The following is a 20,572-nucleotide window of genomic DNA, read 5'->3' on the forward strand; positions in this document are numbered from 1 at the left end:
ACGACCGGATTCGAGGAAGCAGCACGTAGAAAGAGAGTGGTTTCGCATTGCAATGCAATCAGAGTACACAAAAGCTGATTCGGTGACAAAAGAGCGTTGGCGGAGCGCGTATGAAGGATATGTATGATATACGATACGGTCAGAAGGGAGGGCAAAGATTTGCGTGGTGATGGGGCCCGCGACGCAGGGCGACGATAGAGATAGAAAGGCGAGATCATCGGTGATGAAAGCCGCATCAGATGCACATCAATTTGGAGCGCTGTGAGTAGATGGCGAGATGCTCGAGTCAGCAGGCGCAGTGCGCATGATTGGGATGATGGTCGCCCACTCACCCCCTTTTTCTTTGTCAGCTCGTCCATCCTCGCAGCCAATGCCTGCTTGGCAGACTCTTTAGCTTCTTTCTCTCTCTGGAACTTGTCCTGCAACTCTTGCTTCTCCGCAATGACGCTACTGCGAGCAGCGTCCGCTTCGCGCTGCGCAGCGTCCGCCTGTTCTCTCAGCTCTTCCGTCTGGGCAGAGAAGCGGTCACGTTCACGAGTGACCTCGGACAGCTGCACACGCGATTTGCGCAGCTGTGATGCGTGTGGGCCTAGTTAGCAAAAAGACGCCCGCATAGACGCTCCAGCGACGATTCGGCTCCGACTCACATTTCTTTCGCTGTCGTTCAGGGCAGCCTCGAGGGTAGCGACAAGATCAATGTTGGCTTGCAGGTCTTGCTCGCAGTGGTTCAGCTGAGCTACCAGACTCTTGATCTCTTCTGCTTGTTCCGTGAGCAGCTTGGCAGTCTTGGGGTCAGACTGCGCGAGACCATTCAGACTCGGACTCGAAGTCGTGTGGGAGGTGATCGAGGAAGAACGCGTCAAAGCATCTGGCGAGTCTGCCCTCGTGATGCTGCTCGAGGCGGACGCCCTCAAACCAGCAGACGACCGCTGGGTAGGCGTCGCGCTGCCTGCTCCCGACGATGGCGTAGGTGGGGGAGGCATGTTGGGTGGCGGACCGAGGGGCGGTGGCTTCGCTGCATTTGAGCCGAGCTTGCCTGCTGTCGCGTCGTCGGAACTCTTCCTCGGCAATGGGGATCTACGACCACCATGGCTAGCTTCCGTCGTGGTGTTGTCGAGGGACGAACTTGCGCTGAGAGCTTCTCCATCGCGCGAACGCGAACCCCTCGTCTCAGCAATCGTAAGCTTAATCTGAGTCTCGCGCAGCAGCGAGTCCTGTCGAGCACGTTCCTCGAGGAGGCCTTGGATTTCGCTCTTGCTGCGCAACAAATCGGAGCGGACGTTGGCCAAGCCAGCGTTGGCTCGATCGAGATCTTTGCGAAGGCTCTCCGTTGCGTTCAGATGACCATTTGAGGGTGCGGCGACGCTCGTCTTCAGAGCTTCGAGCTCCGCTTCGAACCTGTTGCGCTCTTCTTGCGCCTCTGTGAGTGCTTGCTCCAGAGTGACGAGGGCATCGCTGGTCTCGGACAGTTCTGAGCGAAGCAGCTCGACTTCGTGCGGATTCTGTTCGCGAAGCTGTTCGTGAGCAGAATTGAGCTCGTCGTAGGCCGCATGGGCCGCATCGCGCTCTTCGGTGAGCTGCTGATGCGCGGATTGCAAGGTAGCAACGCTGGCTTTGTGCTCGTCTCCAAGAGCGGCAAGACGCTTGGCATGCGCATTGCGCAGCTCTACGAGCTGCTGCTGTGTGCTCGCATGACTGGCGTGAAGTTCATCGCGCTCAGCGATTGCTCGGGACAGGGCAGTCGAATGCTCATCTTGCAGCACTTTTCGGGCTTCCGCGTGCTCGCCTTGTGCCTTGGTGAACTGGGCATGAGCTTCGGCGAGCCTTGCCTCGACGGCTTTGAGGGCAGCACCATGCTCCAAAGTCAGAGCTTCCAATATGCTATTGTGACCACTCTCGAGAGAAGCAGAAGCCTCGGATCTGGCCAACTGAACAGCTTGCTCGTGGCTAGCTGCCAGGTCGGAGAGAGCTCCCGAGTGCACCTGCTGCAACTCGTCGCGCGCATTCTGCATGTTGACAGCGTGGTCCTCTCTGAGCGCCTTTGTCGCCTCCTCGAGATCTCGCACACGAGCATCGTGCGTCGCATTGAGCTCATCCATCTGAGCTCTGTATCGCTGCGCCGCGGCATCGTCGGCCTCGCTGCGTGCTTTGGACACTTCTGTGTTGAGGGTACGTTCATGAGACTCGAGCAGCTCTGCTTGGGTCTGAGCATGCTGGGCGACAACGCTTTCGAGCTTGCTTTGATGCGATGTTTCGAGCGCTGCAAGAGCATCGCGGTGCCGGGTCTGAGTGTCTGCCTCGGACTCGTCCAAAGAGCGCGTGTGCTCCTCATGCACCGCAGCAACAGCAGCAGCCAGCTCAGCAGCGTGCTGGGTGGCCAGCTCCTTAAGTTTAGCATCATGGGTCAAAGTGAGTTCACCAAGAGCTCCTTCATGCTCTCTCTTGAGCTCGACGACGTGAGCAGCGTGTTGGGCCTGTGCTTGACGCGTTGCATCTTCCCCGATGCTCGCTGCAGCTGCAGCATGATCCTGCCGTAGCGCATCCAGCGCCTGTTGATGCTCAACGAGCACACGCTGGGCCGCCTCGTGGTGCTCCTCGGCCTGTCGGGCCAGGGCCTCGGTGTGCAGATGGGCAGTCTCGGCATCCTGGGACTCTCGCGCTGTCGCGTGCGAAGCCAAAGCAGCTGCATGCTCGTCTCTCGCAGATTGCAATTGAGCGACAAATTGCTGCTCCTTGGTAGCGAGCTCCAATTTGCTATTTTCAATTTCGCGTCGCAGAGCGTTGATGTCCTCGGTGACCACGTTAGCGGGCGCAGTCGCGACAGACGGCACTGCGAGATGCTCTTTGTGCTGCAACGCTTCGGGAGCGTTGCGAGGAGTGGATGGGGTTTCGCGAGCTCCAAGCTGCGTGCGAAGGTCTTCGATCTCCATGAGCATGTTGGCAGTCTGATCCTGAGAAAGCTGGCGCAGAGAGACGAGATCGCGCTCGCGAGTTGAGAGCTCTGTGGACAACTGCTCGATGCGCTCTCGATGAATAGTCTCTTTGCGCGCCATGGACCGCATCAGCTCGTCCAAGCTCAGCGCTTCTGCCGAGTCCTGCCCACTGTGCTCGCGAGTCTCTTCGATCAGCTGCTTAAAGGCGTTGAAATCGGTTTCGGAAGGCGCGCTGGTCAGCGTCGGTGGAGTTCGCAGACCGCTGTTCGATGCTGGGCGCGAATGAGAGTCTACAAAGCGGGATTCGTTGTCAGAATCAGCACTAGTATCTGAAGAGCCTCTCGCAGACTGCTGCTCGCTTCGGACGAGCATGGCGGGCTGCGTCTTGCTCGCGCGCTCGAGCTCCCCGATCTCCTCATCGCGCTCTCGCAACACCTCTTGCAGACGCAAGACCTCCTTCTTTAAGCTTGCAACTTGGCGGTCAGAGCTCGCCGAGTTTGGAGCCTCTCCATTTGGAGTAGAGGCCCTGGCCGGTGTTGGCAACATCGATCCGGAGCGCGATAATGACAAAGGCCGCGGACCCCCAGCCGAGTAGAATGCCGGAGACAATGACTGCGAGACGGATCTCGCGCGGCTGGCCTGCTTCAGGTCCGTCACCGCTTCCCCTTCTTCGGTCTCCGTCCCCGTCGATGCGAACGCTGTGCTTCTGGGCGTCGTCTGCGTGGTGGCCGACGTCGCTTCGCGAGGGGTTCGCTCGCGAGGATTGTAGCCTAAAAAAGTGCCAGATGATCGACGAGAGAGGCTTTGCGAATCCAAAAGCAGACTCTCGGGACGATTGGCGTTGCTCTTTGAGGCTCGCTGTAGTGTCGGGGAGAATTGCAATGAGCGACGACGTCTCAACTCATCCGCATTGGCAAGAGGCTTCTCTTCTCCAGCCTCAGAGCTGCCAGCCAGAACCTCGAGATCATCGTCTTCTTCTGGGCTATGGCCCTGCAAGGGCGTCATTGGCGCTCCGCGGTGCAGCTTGGCCTCTTCGACCTGACTGTTGAGCTCGTGGATTTCGGCGAGCGAATCTCGGTAAGACTGGTTGAGCGTCTCATGCTCTGCACGTATCTTGGACTCGGTGTCCTTGACCTCCTGAAGCTCCGCACGAAGAGCAGCGATTTGGGCAGTCTGATCAGGACTGACGTTTCCAGATCCGGGAGTCACCTCTCTGACCGTTGCCGTGCCGATGGCGGCGGAGGCCGCGACAGCAGCAGCGGCGGCAGCCTCTGCCTCGCGCAGCTTATCCTCCAGGCGGCCTCTCTCAAGTTCGTGCGAGGCAGCGGTGTCATTCAGCTTGCCGCGCTCGCGAACCACATCGTCACGCTCAGCAACCGTCTCGTCCAGTCGACGCTCCAGTTCGAGCAGCTTATGATCGCGCGCATCGAGCTCTTCCAGGAGCTCCTTGTTCGCCTTGCCCGTGTCGAGCAGTTCTAGGCGCGCCGAGAGCTCCTTGTACGCTTCCTCGCGGCGAGCAATGTCGCTCTCGAGACGCTGCACCAGTGCTTGGAGCTGCGAAGTTGCTTCGTCCGCCTTTGCAAGACGAACCTCCAGGTCCTTGACGTACTGCTCCGTCGTAGATTCGGTCTCGCGCAAGCGAACGACTTCCTTGCGCAGCTCCGACACTACCTGCTCGTCTGCGTCACCTTTGCTGGAAGCATTTTGCAACCGGCTCTCCAAGTCTCTGACATAGCCATCATTAGAGCTTTCACGGTCCTGCAACTTGCCCAGTCGCGCTTGCAGCTGAGCAATGACCGTTTCCCTCATCTCGAGATCTTGCTCTGCCGTCGCCGCTCGCGCAGTCTCGTCCGCCAGACGGGTCTCCTGATCGGCGATGAGATCCTCGGTGTGCGCGAGAGCGGCCTTCATCAGATTGATCTGGCCCTCGAGAGCATCCACCGTCTTTTCGTACTCGACGATGATGGGTTCCGCTGCTGCCAAGAAGTCCTCGTCGGCCTTGTCGGCCTCGCGGTCGCGTGTGAGCTGCTGAAGCTTAGTGAGCTCAGTAGTCAATTGCGTATTCTTCTGGCTAAGTGCTGCGTACTTGTCCCTCCACTCAATCTCCTCCTTCTGGTCGATGGCACGAAGAGCTGCCGCACTGCCAGGAGTGCCAGCTTTGGCGCCCTTGATGGCAGTCAGCTCCTTTCGAAGCTTGATCACCAAGTTCTGCAAGTGCTCGACGTCCTCCCAACCGGCTTCTACTTCGTTAAGCTCCGCCTTGTTCTTTATGTTGCGGGCCCGATTGGCGTATTGCAGGGTGTTGACCGTCTCGCTGACATTGTACTCGGTCGGCGAGACGCATGCAATCATGAGCGTGTGGGCATTGCCGCCCAAGCTGTCTTGAAGCAATCGAGTGAGCTTCGAGTCGCGATATGGAATGTGGGTGGTCTTCTTTGCCTTTGCAGGATCTCCCAATGCCGAGATGACATTGCCGAGAGCGTGAAGCCCCGCGTTGATCGAGATGCCCTCCTTGGCTCTATCTCCGACGGCTGCGGTGCGCTTGAGTCGTTCCGAGCCCGCAAGGTCCACAAAGTGAAACTTGCTCGTGATGGTCACCCATTCTCCACCGCCCGCAGATCCGCCAGCACCATCATCTGGCAATGGACTAGAGCTTCGCCCCGCTATCATACTCACTGGTCGCAAGCCTCCCGAGCCGTATGCGCTTGGTGTACCTGAGCGCGACCCGGGCGTAGGGCTCGCCAGTGAACGTCCTGGCGTAGGAATGCCGGATTGGGGGCGAGGCAAGCCGGAAGAAGGAGAGCGGCCGCTCGGTGTAGCGCGCCCGGTGGGCGTTGTCCTGCCACCAAGCATGGTGCTCGCGGGTCTAATGCCATGTGCAGCGCTGGGAGGAGGGGGTGGTCCACTTCCTACAAATTTGCGTTGCACGAGCGTCAAAGAAAAGATGGCGTGAGAGCGAGAGCTCTGAGCGTTCATGTCCGTTTCGTGAGTCCGGCGAACGCTCGAGCCCTGCAAGAGGTAGTTCATGACGTCTGCCACGCCGTTCACCTTGACCTCCCGAAGCCCTGACCAAATAATGTGGCCTTGCTTATCCTCGCGGATCTGGACGTGTGTGCTACCTGGATCGTCTGCAAGCAAATCGATCAGATCTTCATTGTAGATCTCGATGAAGCTAGCCTTTGCAGAATATTGAATCGCACCACTTCTTGCTTGGCTGGCCTTGATGTGCGAAAAAATCTGTGCCACCGCTCTTGGAATGATGCCCAGCTGGGGGTCGGGAGATTGACCGGCTACTAGTGACTCAAAATCAAGGTCACCGGCTGAGGTTCCCATCGTGTAAGACTTTCCACTTGATGTCTGTCCATAAGCCAGGATCGTCGCATTGTAGCCTTCCAAGAAGCGCGGTACGAGAGACTGGACAGTCGCATACACTTGCGTCTGATCATCGTCCGAGTTCAGCACTCGATCAAACGCGAAGCTTTGCTTTTTTGCTGAATGCGAGGCGAAAGATGCTGGTGTGGCACCTTCAGCTGGCGGACCTCCGGGCTCCACGGAGAGCGTATTGGATGATGTCGGAGCGACGACCAGCTTGCGCCATCGTGTAGGTATGGACTCGAGGTCGTGAGCGGTGACCGGTCTGATTCGCACCGCTGGGAGTGGACAGGCAAAACGGTCAGTGGTGCACTTGCACTCTCACGAGGAGCATCCCTGCCAGCTTTCGAGGGGCAACAGCGCAGTGGTGCACTCGACTCTCACGAGGAGCATCCCTGCCAGCTTTCGAGGGGCAATAGCGCAGACTCACCTACTTGCACTGAAGTCGGCGCTGCTTCTGCACTGGCACCATTGCCATTGCTGCTGTTCGCCCCAACAAGACCGAGGTTGCTCGGACCGACGGAGGAGCGTCGCCTCATAGCCATGGACATGATGGGCGCCGATGGGCACAAGCTCGAGCGCAAGCCTGACTGAGAGAAGGGCCCTTGATGTCCTAGACTAGATGTATGTCGTGCTAGAGCTCACCGAATGCCTTGTGAGCGAGGTCAAGTCACTGGACGCGAGCGAGACGCAAAAGACGAGGATGCCAAGAGCCCGGATCTCAGCCAGTGGGTATGGAGGACGCCAAAAGCCTGGGTATCAACCAGTGGGTATGGAGGATGACCGGCGAGTCCTCACTGGAGTGTTGGCCGTCGGCGTAGAGTGGTGTCAGAGGAAGCCACGTAGTGCAGCTCCTCTCGTAGTCTCCACGTCAGGAGTATATCTAATCGGAAATGTCCTGCCGGCTAAGCGTGAGTCGCGAGAGCGCACCTCGTAATCCAGTGTAGGAGGCGAAAAGGGGGCGCACGCGCGCGCGCGCACAGGTGATTGTTGTTGACGCGTATGTGCTCAAGTCGTTGAGGAGATGGACCCCTTGAGCTTAGTCTATGAGGAGTATGAATGGTATGAAATGAAGTCGTGAGTTGGAGATGATGGTCGATCACCAATTATGGTCACCGGCACAGGGCGCAAGGTCTAGAGGTGACGGTATGAAGCGTGGGTCTTTGGCGCAAAAGCGAGGGCCGCAGAGTACACGTTGTTTCATGCCGGTGAATGATGTGCAGTACACAATCGTGAATAGCTGTTGTTGTTGTTGCTTGGGCGTCCGCGCCTAAGGCAGATGAGCATGCAGCAGCGCGAAGACTGCTCGCGCACTCAAATTGATGCCGGCTGCCTGTCTGCTCTTGCGGACCGCAGGCGGATTGAGCTGCAGATTAAGCAGGGACCGCCGCAAGCCTTGACTGGTCAGGTGCTCGAGTTGCCACGTACTCGACGCGGGCGCGCGGGTTGGTGCGCACGTGTGTCAAGTGCCATGGAGCCTCATGCAGCAGCAGCATGCATTAACGCGGTACGCGGGGCATATACACGCGCTAGCTGCTATGCGTGATTGAAGCATTCGTGATTACCGTTGCCCCCTCTTCTTCATTCAAAAAAACCTCCCCCTCAGCTACGGCACTCCATGACCATGGCGCACGCAGCTGCATAATGGTGTTCCCAGCAATGCACAGCTTTCCGTCGATCCATTTAGGTCATGGTATACTCACAACTGGGACTTGACTGCTGCGCCGACGTGTATAGGTTGAGCGCCGCTCCAGCAAGATGTGCACGCGCTAAGCAGGCGCAATTCAGCACTTGCATATGCCATGCACCTGTGTACTGCATGAGCTGACTATAATACGCATGCAGCAACTCCGCGCAACCAGCAACCGGGATGCTTCATTGTGATTGCCATGGCGATATGGGAGGGACGCGAAGAAACAAGATCAGTTAACTTGTACGTGATTATTCACGATTAGAATCTTGCACTCTCTTCTGATTGAAACCGGACACCTCGGCATGTTTCTCGGGCTGACAGACTCGTGACTCTTGCGATCGGGCCCAAGGTGGGGGGTGGAATGAGCTTAATTGGTGACGCTGCATGCCTGCTGGAGCATGAGCTATATAGACGATCACGCTGATATGCTCGATCTGCCAACAGCGGGATGAACTATAGCCAGCCCATCTTGATGGAGGCAAGAGTCTTGAGTGCGCCAAGCAGAACAGCAAACGCGTTTCGAGCGTTCGAAGGGAAAGCCATGCAGCAAGCAGTCAAGGTCATACGCGGCCAAGAGCTCAGCTACCCATCTATCTGTAGAAGTGCACACCTTGCTGATCGTTTGCTCGGATCTCGGAGGCTTGGGTGAAGAACAGCGAGCGCACGACTACAGCAGAAGTGAGCATGGACTGATCGTAAAGCCGGCACAGCGTTTCGCGGCGAAAGCAATTTCTCTGCGGGGTGATGAAAAGAGGGCCGGAATCTCTCACACTAACCCCCACACTCGTACTGAACCAGCTCGCTCTTATGCATCACCAACATGAAGCTTACAAACCGCTGATCATCACGGGGACGTCGATCGAGTCCGTGGCGTACAACGCATATGATGTTGCTTGACTCGTTCCTGATGCTGGATCCTTGTTTGATACAATGCTTCCGCTGCGCGACGCGGGGAAAAGACGTGCGAAAGCGGAATGCACAATCGGGTACGGGTTCGGGTTGAGAGCAGAGCTGGGCCTCTCATGCTTGACTTTACACCCATCGGGCGCTACGCATATAGACGGCAGCACAAAGGGGTGGTGAAGCTGCACGCAGATTCAGAACGACGGGACCGCGTCAGTCTCGTTGGAACGATGACTCGCTGGACGTTGCGTGACGCCTATAGCCGAGCCACGCGGGCTACTGTGACTGTGACTGTGACCGTGACCGTGACCGTGACTGTGACTGTGACTTTGACTGTAGCGCTGCGAGATTTCTAGTGGCCCTTTCGACTTTGCTGCGCGCGCGCGCGCTAAGATGCACAACATCATGCGCGCACGCGACACATCGTATCTCTCTCGCAATCGCGTGAATAATCCTCACGCCACAACGACGCTTCTAATCAACCGACCAGCAGAGCATCAGGGAGGCGTGTCGTGACTCGATCGACTCACCTGCACATGTTACTTCTTCACGACGCGCTGACTTGGCATTCACGTTGCGGATGCTTTTGGGCGGAGCTAGATCGCATAGCGTCCACAAAGCCGGAAGTTACGGAGCTTCAAGATCAGCTAGACAGACGATCTCAGAGACACATCTAGCAGGACGAGGAACAAATCTCAGCAACGTAGAACGGGCCGACTGCATTTAGCAAGGATACAATTAATCACTGTCCCGCTAGCGCTGAGATTGGCGTGCTTTTGCGCACCGGCAAATGCTTCTCAGAATCCGCAAGTCGGCGGTGGGAAGGCTGTTTGTCAGCGTCTATAGATTCCTTTTATCGTGCTCAACTCTCTTTCGTGCGGATGCACTCCAGCTCCAAACAGGATCAACATGACCTCTGCAGATATATGTGCAAGCGCAGAAGATGGCGAGCAAGCCGACATTGTCAAGGAGCTGTGGAGGACTTCGAGCTGGCTGCGCAGGTATGAGACCAAGCGTGTCAAAGCGCTCAGCGATGAAGAGCTCGCCAACATCGGGCTGGAAGGCGCTGGAACTTCGTCGGACTCGGTCAAACGCTACTACGCTGCGCTTCTCAAACGCACGCAGAAGCACAGCTCGGGGCTTTGTTCTTCCATCTTGCGCGTTCGTATTCCATGTCCTGATGCGGCGGATGAAGATCTACTCGAGGCGGACCTAGAAGGTGTGCCCGAGCATGGCTCGATTGCAGGATGGGCAGCTATCAAGGTGGTCAGTTTGGAAGAGCAACCTCCACCTCATGATGTCTTCAACGAGTACAGAACATTGTCGCTCGCGGTCATTCATCGCAATCGAGCGCTAGATCGCTCAAGAGCGGAGATCACTCCTCGACAGACCAACGTGGTGCATCTGATCAGCGCTTTTGTCCGCGCTGCTGGTCCCTGGAGCAAAGAGGTGGCACTCGTGTTGCCTCTATACCCTTGCACATTAGCAGAAGCTCTTCGCATCCCTGCGGATCACATTGCCCCACGTCGCGTCCATCAAACGGAAGCAATTGCGGAGCCACATCTTGGTCCCGAGTCATTGACAATCTCACCATCCAGTGCAGAATTTGCGCTCAAAGTAACCAAAGGTGTTCTTTCGGGTCTCAATTTCTTGCACTCGATCGGTGTAGCTCATCGAGACATCAAACCGTCCAACGTCTTGCTGAGCTACGACGGGGAGGCCATACTGGCCGACTTGGGCGTCGCTACACGAGTGCCAGCTTCTCACGCCGGCAAAGTGGCGCCATTGTGTGAAAGACCAAGTCGAACGGCGGAAGTAGGCACGACGTGTTATCGTCCTCCAGAGCTCCTATTTTCTCCTTCCGACGGCTACGATGGATCGAAAGCGGACGTATGGTCAGCAGGAGCAAGTCTGATCGAGCTGTGGACTGCGTTGGTACAGAAGGCGCCGAAAAGGAAAGCGAGCGAGGTGCGATTACCCCACTGGGAAACGGCTCTGGCAGACGATCAGAGCTGGCAGAGATACTCGGGGAAAGAGACCAAGAGCGCATCGAGCAGCAACTGGAGCTTTGAGGAGGACGAAGAAGAGACCTACGAGGATCAAGATCACGAGGAGGAGAGCGAGCTGATTCGGGATTCGAAGCGACAAAGTCTTTTCGATGGCCGAGGAGAAATCGCTCTGGCGGGGAGCATTTTTGCGATTCTTGGTCGACCAACAGATCAGACCGAGTGGCCAGTGAGTCTGCCTGTTGAACGAAGCCACGCACCTCTCCAGCCAAGCGAAGCTCACAAATGAAGCGCTGCCTCAACCGACCCTTCTCCAATCGCTCGACTCGGCTCGCACCGCGTGGCAGGAATCGGAACACTTCAGTCCGCCTTTGAGCCGCATGCCTTTCCCAGCGCGCAAGCCCGTCGAAGGCGGACTGAGAAGGCACTTGGCCATTTCATTCCGGTCTGCGGCCGAGCAGGCAGCTTTCGAATTCTGCGAATCGGCGATCCGACTCTCTGCGGGCGCTCGTCCGTCGGCTGCTGATGCGCTTGCACGTCTCGGGGCGTCTTAGTGGACTTTGACCCAGTCCCAAACACAGCTCTCGTCGCATCTCCATTTAGCCTTTGGCAATTCTGTGTGTGCTGTTGGCACGTCATTGATCCCCTTGAGCCTCGCTGATATCTTGCGATCCAGCCTGCAACATCGGCCACTCCTGCGTCGTCTGCACGATGCGAGTTCTGATTTCCGAGTCATGTATTATCTTTGCATGCCCGATAGCAACGCCATGCATTTGTGTACCTCCTTTTGCCTCCTCTTACGCCGGCAACTCGAACTTTTGCCTGAGCAGTGGAGGGAGCGATGTTCAGCGATCCGCGCACACTTGTGCCAAATGCTGACATCAGCTGCCGCACTCACCCCTTCAAAACCTTGTTCACATAGACTATTGCCAGTGGCCGAGGAATATGCTACGTCAGCGCACGCAAAGCCTGCACGCAGAATGAGCGGTAGCAACGACTCACTGTAGAAAAAGTCGAGGTACAAGCCGGTCTGCACCAGACCGCTGATGACCGAGATGGGGTCCACTTGATTCTCGGTAAAGTACCTGAGGGAGATTGCGCAAGTCAGAGCTGTATGAACGCCAAAAAAAACGTCCAATGCAACCTACCGGTATATCCAATTGGGCAGATACAGAGCTCTGTAAGCGCCCAGAGCGAAGAGGTAGTGCGTCGTGATGGTTTCTGCCTCTCCTGTCCTCTGCAGCATAAACAGTTGGGGAAGAATGGCGACGGATTCCAAGTAGATGCTAAAAGCCCAAAACAGCTCCAAGATATTGTAGCCGTAGTTGAACACCAACGCTAGCAGGGCTGCGGGGCCTAGCAAGTATTCCAACCTGATGGTGTCGATCGCTGGATCGTGTGTGGGCCTGGATGCATTTCGGCGGAGCTTAGGCTTTAGCGTGGTGTGGAGACACATGGGCCTCCCGCACATCTGCTGGCACGAGCTTGATCAAGGTAAAAAGCTCCGCCGACTGCCTGAACCCGACAGACTCACCTGTACTTGACGCGCATGAGATACAAGACGTAGACTGAGCTACCGATGAAGAAGATCTTCATCAAGACCCGGTACAAGCTCGTCTCGAAGAAGATGTCCAAGTAGCGCGAGGCAAATACGATCGAGTACAGCAACTGGGTCTTGAAGGAGATACCTGTGCGCGTACAGGTGAGCATCAGACGTGAGCGAGGATGACAAACAGTCGATCTGCCCTTCGTCTTTCTTGGTGACGATGTGCGCACTGTCCTGCTGCCTATCCTCTGTGACAGCACCGATGCGACCATCTCTCCAGCTCCATTCCGCCGCCCTTCGCACGCCAAGCATCTACCCGACTTTCGTATCCTTGGCTTTGGCTGCACCTAGCGTTCCACGCAACCTACGCACCTCTGCAGCTCTTGCTGATGGTAATCTTGTGCAGCAAGATGAAGATGGAAGCCAAGTGCGACAAATCGCCAAAGAATCTAAAGATGTTCATCTTTGCACCCTCTCGCGTCTGAGGTTCGTTTGGGGCTGGATGTGCAGATGTGCAAGGTTTGCAACAGTAGAAGGACTGCTGCTTGGTCTGTGATGCTGCTGCTACGATTCGATTGATCAACAATCCAGGCACGGCAACGTGTTGCTCTGCCACTGCGATGCCTTGGAGACCGTAGCGAGCTCGATAGACTGGCTGACCGAGCAGTGGGACAAGCGCTGGAGACGTGGAACAGCCTTTCGTCGTCGTCGTCGTCGTCGTCTTCCTCGTGCTGAGCGTGTTAATCGGTAGTGGGCCCAGGAGCTGCGCGTTGCGGTGCGCGTGTAGGAAGTGTGAGGGTGAAGAGAGGGAACGACTTGCAAATTGCCGAGACGAGTGTGACTGCTGGTTGAGAAGTGCAAGTTTCAAGAGATCGATCTTCTGACGACCAAAAGTCAAGTTTGAGCACTCACGACTCGGTTCCCAGGAAGTTTGAGTTGCATTTCACGATTCGAGAGTTCGAGATTCGTGATTCGAGAAGGTGCCGGACAGCCCCACCGTATAGCTGACAGACAGGCATGCCATGCGCGTTGCTGCATGCTGCTACTGCTGCTTCCGAATTCGGCTTATTGCATGCTTGCTTGCTCAAACTATATCACCGTGCGCCGCCGCGTCTTCACTGCGCGTACGCATGCTGATGCACGGGCGGGGGGGGGATTGACACGTCTACAAGTTCATCAGTCACGATCAGTGCAGGGCCCAACCGCGGCGGCGCATATTGGTTGGGCGCCCGTGCGCGAATCATCCAAATTAGCTGCAGAGGAATTTCACGCCACGTGGAGTGCGCTGCTCATATATGACTCAATTGCGACGCATCCTAGACTTGATTCAAGATTGCCTTGAATCCAAGGTTTCAATCGACTTGAGTAATCGTGAATGTCGTGTGCGAGTTGACTCTCGAGCGACTAAGCTTGAGGAGGGACGTTTGGAATTTGTCCTTGCAGGCTGACGAAATCAATTGCTGCTGTGGATTTAGGTGCATTGTGATTCGTGATTGCTCGCGGTCTTGTCAGCAGCCTGACCTGCGTCGGAGGTTCACGATTACTATTGTGTTTCCCTAGCTGATCGCGTCAAGACTCCATGGTCCAAAATCTGGCCCTACAAGACATTCACGTCGTGAATTTCCAAAAACAGTCGCACCAATCATTCGATCGAAAGCTAGCCATACGTCTTGATGCTCGATCAAGTTCCAAGCGTTCAGAACAAGGCGATTTTGACATTCTGCGCGATCTTTGACCTGAGCTGATCGCAGATCAATAGCCTGACGGTCTCATCCCTCGTCTCAAATCCCTCCAAAAGACCTCTTTCTTTCTCATCTCTCCACGTCACGTCCAGAACCAAGAGCTGCAATTTGGACAGATCCAAGGCCGAGGTGGGCTCTGATTCTGCTGAGTGGGGGTTCTCTGCTTCGAGAAGGGCGCGAAGACGTTGAGGTGTGCCTGCTGCGAGTGGGATCTTGTTATCTTTTAGCCACTCGACGTGTTCCTTGAGCTGATGAGCCGAGCAGAGAAGAAAGTCAGAGTACGTGATCACAAAATCCAAATACAGATGTCTGCCATCCTGCTCACGCACCTTGAAATGTCTAGCGAACAACTTGGCCACCGTCAACTTGCCTCTCTCTACCTTGGACGAGGCTTCTTGCTTCTTGGCTGGTTTGTTGCTCTTTTGCTTCTGACCTGCACCGCTTGACTCTTGACTTTTCTCTTCTGGGCCAGTCCGAGAACCGAGAAAGGCTCTCAAGCTCCTGCACAGATCTGCCGCGCGCATCGCGTTGCCTGTTACGACCAGACATACGGGCTGTGCAGCCTGTACCTCGTGCGGTTGCAAATTGTCGAGCGTGGCTGCGGTGCTTGGAGAGACTGATATGGATGTATGCGTTGCGATTAGCTCGATGGTTGGAGTGCCGCCGCAGAGTGAGGGTCAGAAGCCTACATGCTGACTCACCCGCCCGAATGAACTCGACCAACGCATCATCAGTCCTCTCTTCCACAAAATCTGTGGTCTCCACCAACTCCTGCTCTGTTTCGCGTCGAGACAGACTCTGAGCATGAGTTTGCGCAATGAAAAGCGACCCAAACGCTCCAAACAGCGGCGCGTTCTCCACACCACTCACGACCGATTGCGACCTCATTCAATTCCAAGTCGCTCTGATTCTCAAGGAACTTACACTTGCGCATCACTTTGCGCAAGTAGTCAGCTTGCAAATCGCAAGGTAGTCGGCCAGGTCCTCCCAGCGCGGTCATCTCAGACCTGACCTCGTTGCGCTTGATGGGCAAACCGCATTGCCAAAGAAAAGATCGATGGAAGAAAGACGCAGCAATACGCATGTGAGCAACCGCATACGCTACGCTGCACATGGCAGAGGCAGTCATGGAAAATTGCTTGCTCCCATGTGTACATGCTATATCTCTCACCTGCGCTTTGCGAGCTTTATCCCTCGCCTTTTGCTTTTGCTTCTTTTTGGCCTTCTTGGCCACCTCGTCCATGTCTTCCCCATCCGCATCGGCAGAGCGCTTGCGCTTGGAACTCAGAGCAGCGCGAGCCTCATCAGCCGACCGAGGTCCTGCTTCATCCTGGTCAAAGCCGACGTCGAGAGTAGCACCCTCGACTGCGGGCGATGGAGAGGTGGATGCTCGATCAAGATACTCGTCATCATCCAAAGCATCCGCCATTATCTCTCGTTCTTTCTTGCTGAGCAGTCAGATGAGATGCGTCAGGCGATTCTCGTGAGACCTATCTCGTCGACTTTGTATGGACGGAGGATTGAGAAAGCGTCAGAGACTTACGACTGCCACATCATCGACCATACGCGTGGCTTTGTGCGCACCGCAAGAAGAAACGTGGCTGTGCGGATTTTTTGTCTTGAGAGGGTGAAGCTCTAGTCACGTCACGTGGTCGTGATCACCCCGCCTTCTGGCAGGCCGGGGCGCGTGAATGCTCGCGTAAGGCTCGTATGCGCACGCAGCAGCAAATGTACCCGACCCACCATCTGCCATCCACCCTCAGAAGGACGTGGTTCTTGGGCAAACTTCTCTCGCCGCATCTGCTTGCGGTCGAGATTCAATATCGCAGTCTTCTGGGCAGAGGTAGCCGTCGCTACCGTTAACCTCGTCCTCCTCTTCATCCAAGCTATCACGCAAGCTCCAGCTCAAGATGTCAGTAAATGACGCCTCGTCCAGCAGCAACGCCTCCCTAGTGGAGGAGCAGCGGCGCATTCCACTCGAGGCGATACACACCCAACCCATCGCTCATCTTCATCTCATCGCTTCCTCGGCCCTCTCGCTTCGATCTCCTAAAGAGCTGTGGAATTGGGGGGGCACGTTTCGAGCCCGACCTCGGTTGATATTCGATCCCGTCAATGTGGAGCAATGTTGCGCGCTCGTGGAGCTTGCAAGAAGGGAGGAAAGGGAGATAAGAGCGGTGGGGAGAGCGCATAGTCCTGGAGACTTGATGTGGACAAAGGATTGGGTCATGAGGATGAAAGGATTAGAAGGTCTGGTAAAGGTGAGCAGGCCTCGTGCTTGTAGCGCTGCGAGCTTCCGCAACTGAACCGCCCGATCGCGCCTTTGCAAGATCGATCAAAGCGTTCCCAGCATCACTGTCCTGGGCGGAACGTATGTGTCTGCGATACATGAGATGCTCGCAGCAGCTGATCCTCCACTGGCCATGAGCAATGTGGGGTCCATCTCAGAGCAGACCATCGGCGGATTGATCTCCACAGCCACGCACGGCACAGGTGTCGACATGCCGCCCGTATCCGCCCTGATCATCTCCATGCGAATCATCGTCGCCTTGCCATCCGATCAAGGTGGCGTACAAGTGGTGAGGTGCAGCACAACCGAAAGGCCGGACCTGTTCAACGCTACACTCTGCGGATTGGGATGCACAGGGTTGGTGGTTGAAGCAGAATTAAAAGTGGAGCCGGCTTTCTGCCTGAGACAGGTCGCAGAGGAGATGCCATTTGACTTTTTGTTCGGCCCGAGCACCGGTGCTCCAAGCGTCATCGCGCAGGTTTCGCCTGCGCCATTTCGTCCCAATGCTTCAGGTCGCACCTCCGCAACTCCGACTGCCCCGACCGAAGTCACAGCATTCCCAGAGCGACTTATCGACACGCCCTCTCGTGAGAGTCTTGGTCATTTATTAGCTCAAGGTCGCCGCATTCCCACGACTCGGTCCAAATACCTGCCCAGCGTGCGCAACGAGGTTACAGGAACAGTTTGGCCTATACCTTCATCATCGGTGGACAACGTCTCGCGACTAGACCCACCAGACGAGGATGATGATGAGGAGACCAGATCCGCTCAGCGCAGAATTGGCACCATAGTCAACAGCACGCAGCATGCCAAGATCATGTACTGGCCTCAGGCGCGTATGTGCACCTTGTTCAGGCAGGACCGAACGTTCGAGGTGAGTGTGAAGAGCGCCTTTGATCAGCATGGTTGGCTGGCTCAACATGGCGCTGGCTGATGCCGCTACTTACGCACAGCCGCCTGTGCAAGCCACCCTGGCCAGCAGAGTGTACGGTCGATTGATTGGACACGATCTGGCACAATTCCTCCTGTTCGTCTCGCGCTACCATCGCTCGCTACCACCACGAGTAGGCAAGCTGGTGTTCAACCTCACGCACCCCTCCCCTCCACTAAAACACAAATCACATCCGAACGCTCACGGACAGGCCGGCTTCTCCTCTGCGGGCAATTTAGCCTCTGCACCACCCTCCCTGGCGCCATCCACCGCTCGCAAGAGGTCTACACCCACCACCAAACTCCACACGAGCCCGAACTTGCATAGCGATGGGACGCCCGTGGGCGTGTCCGCTGAAGGACGTGTCTCGGAGGAAGGCGAACACGTGAATGGGCCGTCGCAGCAAGGTCCCCGACGTGAGAGTGAGGGTGAGAGTGCCGGAGGTGCGCCAGCGGGAGTAGCGAGCGTAGGCCGTACGACCGAAGAAGATGCTTCAGAGACCTCTATTAGCTCGGCAGACGACTCCTCGCCTCACGCTTCGGCCGGAAATGTCATCGCCGCTGCCGAGCTGGGAGCAAGGGTTGGGGCTCTCAGGACGGCTGTCAAAAGAGGAGCAGTGGATCGACCTGGTCTGCCCGCGCACCGAGTCTCGCTCGAAGATTTCCTCTCTGGAGCTTCTACTAGCGCCACGCCGTCCACGTTTTCACCAATCATCTCTCGATCGAACGTCGCGCCATCCTTTGGACAGGGCGCAGGAAGAACAACGCGAAATCTGGGCGTTCATGCGCCTCTCTCCTCGGATCACGCGACCTATACGAGCGTGAATACGTCCCATTTGGTCTTCAATATGGATTGCCTCTTTCCTCAGTACACGACCGAGTGGGCGATACCTTTCGAACACACTGCTGCAGCCATTCGCGCACTTAGAGACTGGTTGGAAGCGGAACAGGCGAATAGCGACGGCGAAAGACCCCATTTCCCCGTGGAAATCAGGTTTGGGGATGCGGATGGCATCTGGTTGAGTCCGAGTCAGGGCAGAAAGACGTGTTTCATCGGCTTGATCCAGTTCAGGTGAGTCTCGACTTTTGATTTTCGGGATGCAGGCTTCAGCAAGTTCTCTCGCGAAGCCAGTGACCTTCATTGCCCCATGCTCGACGCTTTTCTGACCCTTTTATTGCGTGTCATGCAGACCTTACAATCGTCCGACGCGCTACCGCGTCCTGTTTGAACGCTTCGAAGCCCTCATGCGCTACTTTGCAGGTCGACCGCACTGGGCCAAATCGCACACGTGCGGCCACGCAGAGCTCAGAAAGCTATATCCTCATCTTGACGATTTCTTGAACCTTCGACGGAACGTGGATCCGGATGGAGTCTTTTTGAACCCGTATGTCAGGAGGCACCTGCTCGGAGAGATTGGCCAACATACGAATCCTAGGTTTTTCAAGGCCAGGCTTTGAGGTTGCCTACGACATTCGTCCCGAAGCCGGGTGTCTTTCGCTTGGCCAATCCATCTTCGCGATGCATAATGTGCTCGAGTCGACGGCCGACCCAGCAGGTCGCGCTGATCGCAGAAGTCACTTGTGCGACTGCGCTCGTCTTTGTTGCTCTGGCTGTATACCCCATTTGACATGGCAAATGAGACGAGTCTCTGATCTTTGATCTGACGCCACTCTCGTGCGCCAAAAGAAGCTGTGGAGATAGAGACGTAGCTTGTCATCAGATGCGTTGGTCGAAGTGAAAAGTAAGTCTTGCCAGGAAATAATGATGGATTGCTGAGGTGACGGTATTCGAGACTGGGGCTATTCGCAGTTGGCACAGAATTTGCTCTGCGATGCATACGAAAGAGATTCACACTTCTTCAGGGCTGATACATCAAGACGGTGCGCGAGAGTTCCTTAGCAGATGATGCAATTCGTCGAGTTCGTAGCCTCGCCGGCCTCATAGATGTGAATGTCGCCGCGTGCCTACGGGTCAATGGGTCAAGCACAGGTCAGTCATATGAGGGGCCGGAGAGAATCATGGGCAAACGACTCACAGTGATCAATTCGGCGCTATCTCCTCGCGTGCCTCTGATTCCCTCTACAGCTTCCGCTTTCGAAGCAACCTCGTGCGGTCCCAAGTGCATCGAGCTCCTGTTGCTGGCCGGAGCTGAGCCGCTAGCAGATTGGGGTCGAGGTGGTTGCTGATGGTTGTTCTTGACCTTTGTCCATCCTGCAGATTTTAATCGTCCAACTCCTCGATGCTTGTGCTTCTCTCCTAATTCTTCGTACCGCTCTTGAATAGCTTTGGACAGTTTGAGTTTGCCTGTCTCTGTTGACCAGCTGAGCATACCAGAAAAGGATGGCGGAAGGAAGAGGTGCACTGAGAAAAGCAGCGCGGGGAACCTACGTGTCAATGCAAGCGCTACATCTGCCAGCCAGGCATCGAATGCCTCACCATCTCCCGATTTGGACTTGAGACGGATCGTCAGCGGCGTCGAGAGCGTGTATTGCGGCTACAGCGGGGGGAAAATGGTCCACTTGAGTGGTCAGCCAACCTGGCAGCGTGGGAGATCAAGTAGAGCGAAAGCTGCAAAAGCCTGCGCAATCGACTCACAATGGCCACTCTGACGCTGCCCATGTAGCTCTTAGCATGTATGCCCACCGGTCTCCTCTTCTCCGTCGCTCCACCAACCTTGCGCTGACCGACGACCTTCTCGCTCTGCAAAGTCAATTGTTCCAAATTCTCATTCTGCGCCGCTTCCTTGACTTTAGCATGCGCCTCCTCATCTCCATCTCCCTGAACCACCACCGTCACGTTGACAGGACTGCCTCTCCCTTCGAACCAGGCGGAACTGGAACAATTTTCCAACTGCGTATCGCATGGACGATCGTAAATGGGAGGATGAAGATCGGCTACGAGTGGAGAGATGCAGTAGATTCCCTTGATGGATTGAGAAGGCTGCTCGATGCGAATGTGTCGTGCCACCTTTCGACCTGACACTTGCTTGGCTGTTTCGAGCGCCGTGAAAGCCCACGGAGGCAGCGTGTCTTGGGTGGAAGAGCTCATGCTCGCCTTCTGATGCTGCTGGTGTGCGGCTGGACGATGTCTGCTTGTCGCTCGTGCTGAAACGAAGGATGTTTACACCTCAGCCTATGGAAGCAGACTGACTTGGAT

At 56.1% G+C, this 20,572-nt stretch overlaps 6 protein-coding genes across 6 annotated transcripts; 2 read left to right on the top strand and 4 right to left on the bottom strand.

Annotated features, from left to right (window-relative positions):
• Positions 1–235: 235 nt before the first annotated feature.
• Positions 236–6,856, bottom strand: IE81DRAFT_344220 (kinesin-domain-containing protein; the record flags this gene model as incomplete). Its single annotated transcript, XM_025515787.1, has 4 exons — positions 236–259; positions 333–572; positions 648–6,583; positions 6,736–6,856. 4 exons carry the CDS (start codon positions 6,854–6,856, stop codon positions 236–238), a joined length of 6,321 nt encoding a protein of 2,106 aa, XP_025373325.1.
• A 2,485-nt stretch (positions 6,857–9,341) lies between these two features.
• IE81DRAFT_319555 (kinase-like protein) lies at positions 9,342–11,679 on the top strand. Its single transcript, XM_025512752.1, has 2 exons — positions 9,342–11,136; positions 11,255–11,679. Exons 1-2 carry the CDS (start codon positions 9,811–9,813, stop codon positions 11,459–11,461), a joined length of 1,533 nt encoding a protein of 510 aa, XP_025373326.1. The 5' UTR covers positions 9,342–9,810; the 3' UTR covers positions 11,462–11,679.
• IE81DRAFT_319556 (putative ERD2-ER lumen protein-retaining receptor) lies at positions 11,340–13,401 on the bottom strand. The gene is made up of 6 exons (XM_025512753.1): positions 12,826–13,401; positions 12,442–12,595; positions 12,056–12,313; positions 11,910–11,992; positions 11,806–11,830; positions 11,340–11,729 (listed from the first exon to the last, which is right to left on the bottom strand). The coding sequence occupies exons 1-6, from the start codon at positions 12,914–12,916 to the stop codon at positions 11,705–11,707; spliced, it is 636 nt and encodes a 211-aa protein (XP_025373327.1). The 5' UTR covers positions 12,917–13,401; the 3' UTR covers positions 11,340–11,704.
• Positions 13,402–13,830: 429 nt separating this feature from the next.
• On the bottom strand, positions 13,831–15,720 carry IE81DRAFT_363580 (hypothetical protein). Its single transcript, XM_025516788.1, has 5 exons — positions 15,367–15,720; positions 15,066–15,216; positions 14,897–14,971; positions 14,525–14,811; positions 13,831–14,443 (listed from the first exon to the last, which is right to left on the bottom strand). The coding sequence occupies exons 1-5, from the start codon at positions 15,622–15,624 to the stop codon at positions 14,150–14,152; spliced, it is 1,065 nt and encodes a 354-aa protein (XP_025373328.1). The 5' UTR covers positions 15,625–15,720; the 3' UTR covers positions 13,831–14,149.
• Positions 15,721–15,944: 224 nt separating this feature from the next.
• Positions 15,945–18,873, top strand: IE81DRAFT_338976 (hypothetical protein; the record flags this gene model as incomplete). Its single annotated transcript, XM_025515560.1, has 4 exons — positions 15,945–16,456; positions 16,526–17,359; positions 17,439–18,487; positions 18,606–18,873. Exons 1-4 carry the CDS (start codon positions 16,106–16,108, stop codon positions 18,871–18,873), a joined length of 2,502 nt encoding a protein of 833 aa, XP_025373329.1. The 5' UTR covers positions 15,945–16,105.
• A 438-nt stretch (positions 18,874–19,311) lies between these two features.
• On the bottom strand, positions 19,312–20,464 carry IE81DRAFT_344225 (hypothetical protein; the record flags this gene model as incomplete). Its single annotated transcript, XM_025515788.1, has 4 exons — positions 19,312–19,380; positions 19,452–19,777; positions 19,853–19,910; positions 20,012–20,464. The coding sequence occupies 4 exons, from the start codon at positions 20,462–20,464 to the stop codon at positions 19,312–19,314; spliced, it is 906 nt and encodes a 301-aa protein (XP_025373330.1).
• Positions 20,465–20,572: the final 108 nt, after the last annotated feature.

This window comes from Ceraceosorus guamensis (genome assembly GCF_003144195.1).
Source record: "Ceraceosorus guamensis strain MCA 4658 unplaced genomic scaffold IE81scaffold_2, whole genome shotgun sequence".
Classification (NCBI taxonomy): domain Eukaryota; kingdom Fungi; phylum Basidiomycota; class Exobasidiomycetes; order Ceraceosorales; family Ceraceosoraceae; genus Ceraceosorus; species Ceraceosorus guamensis.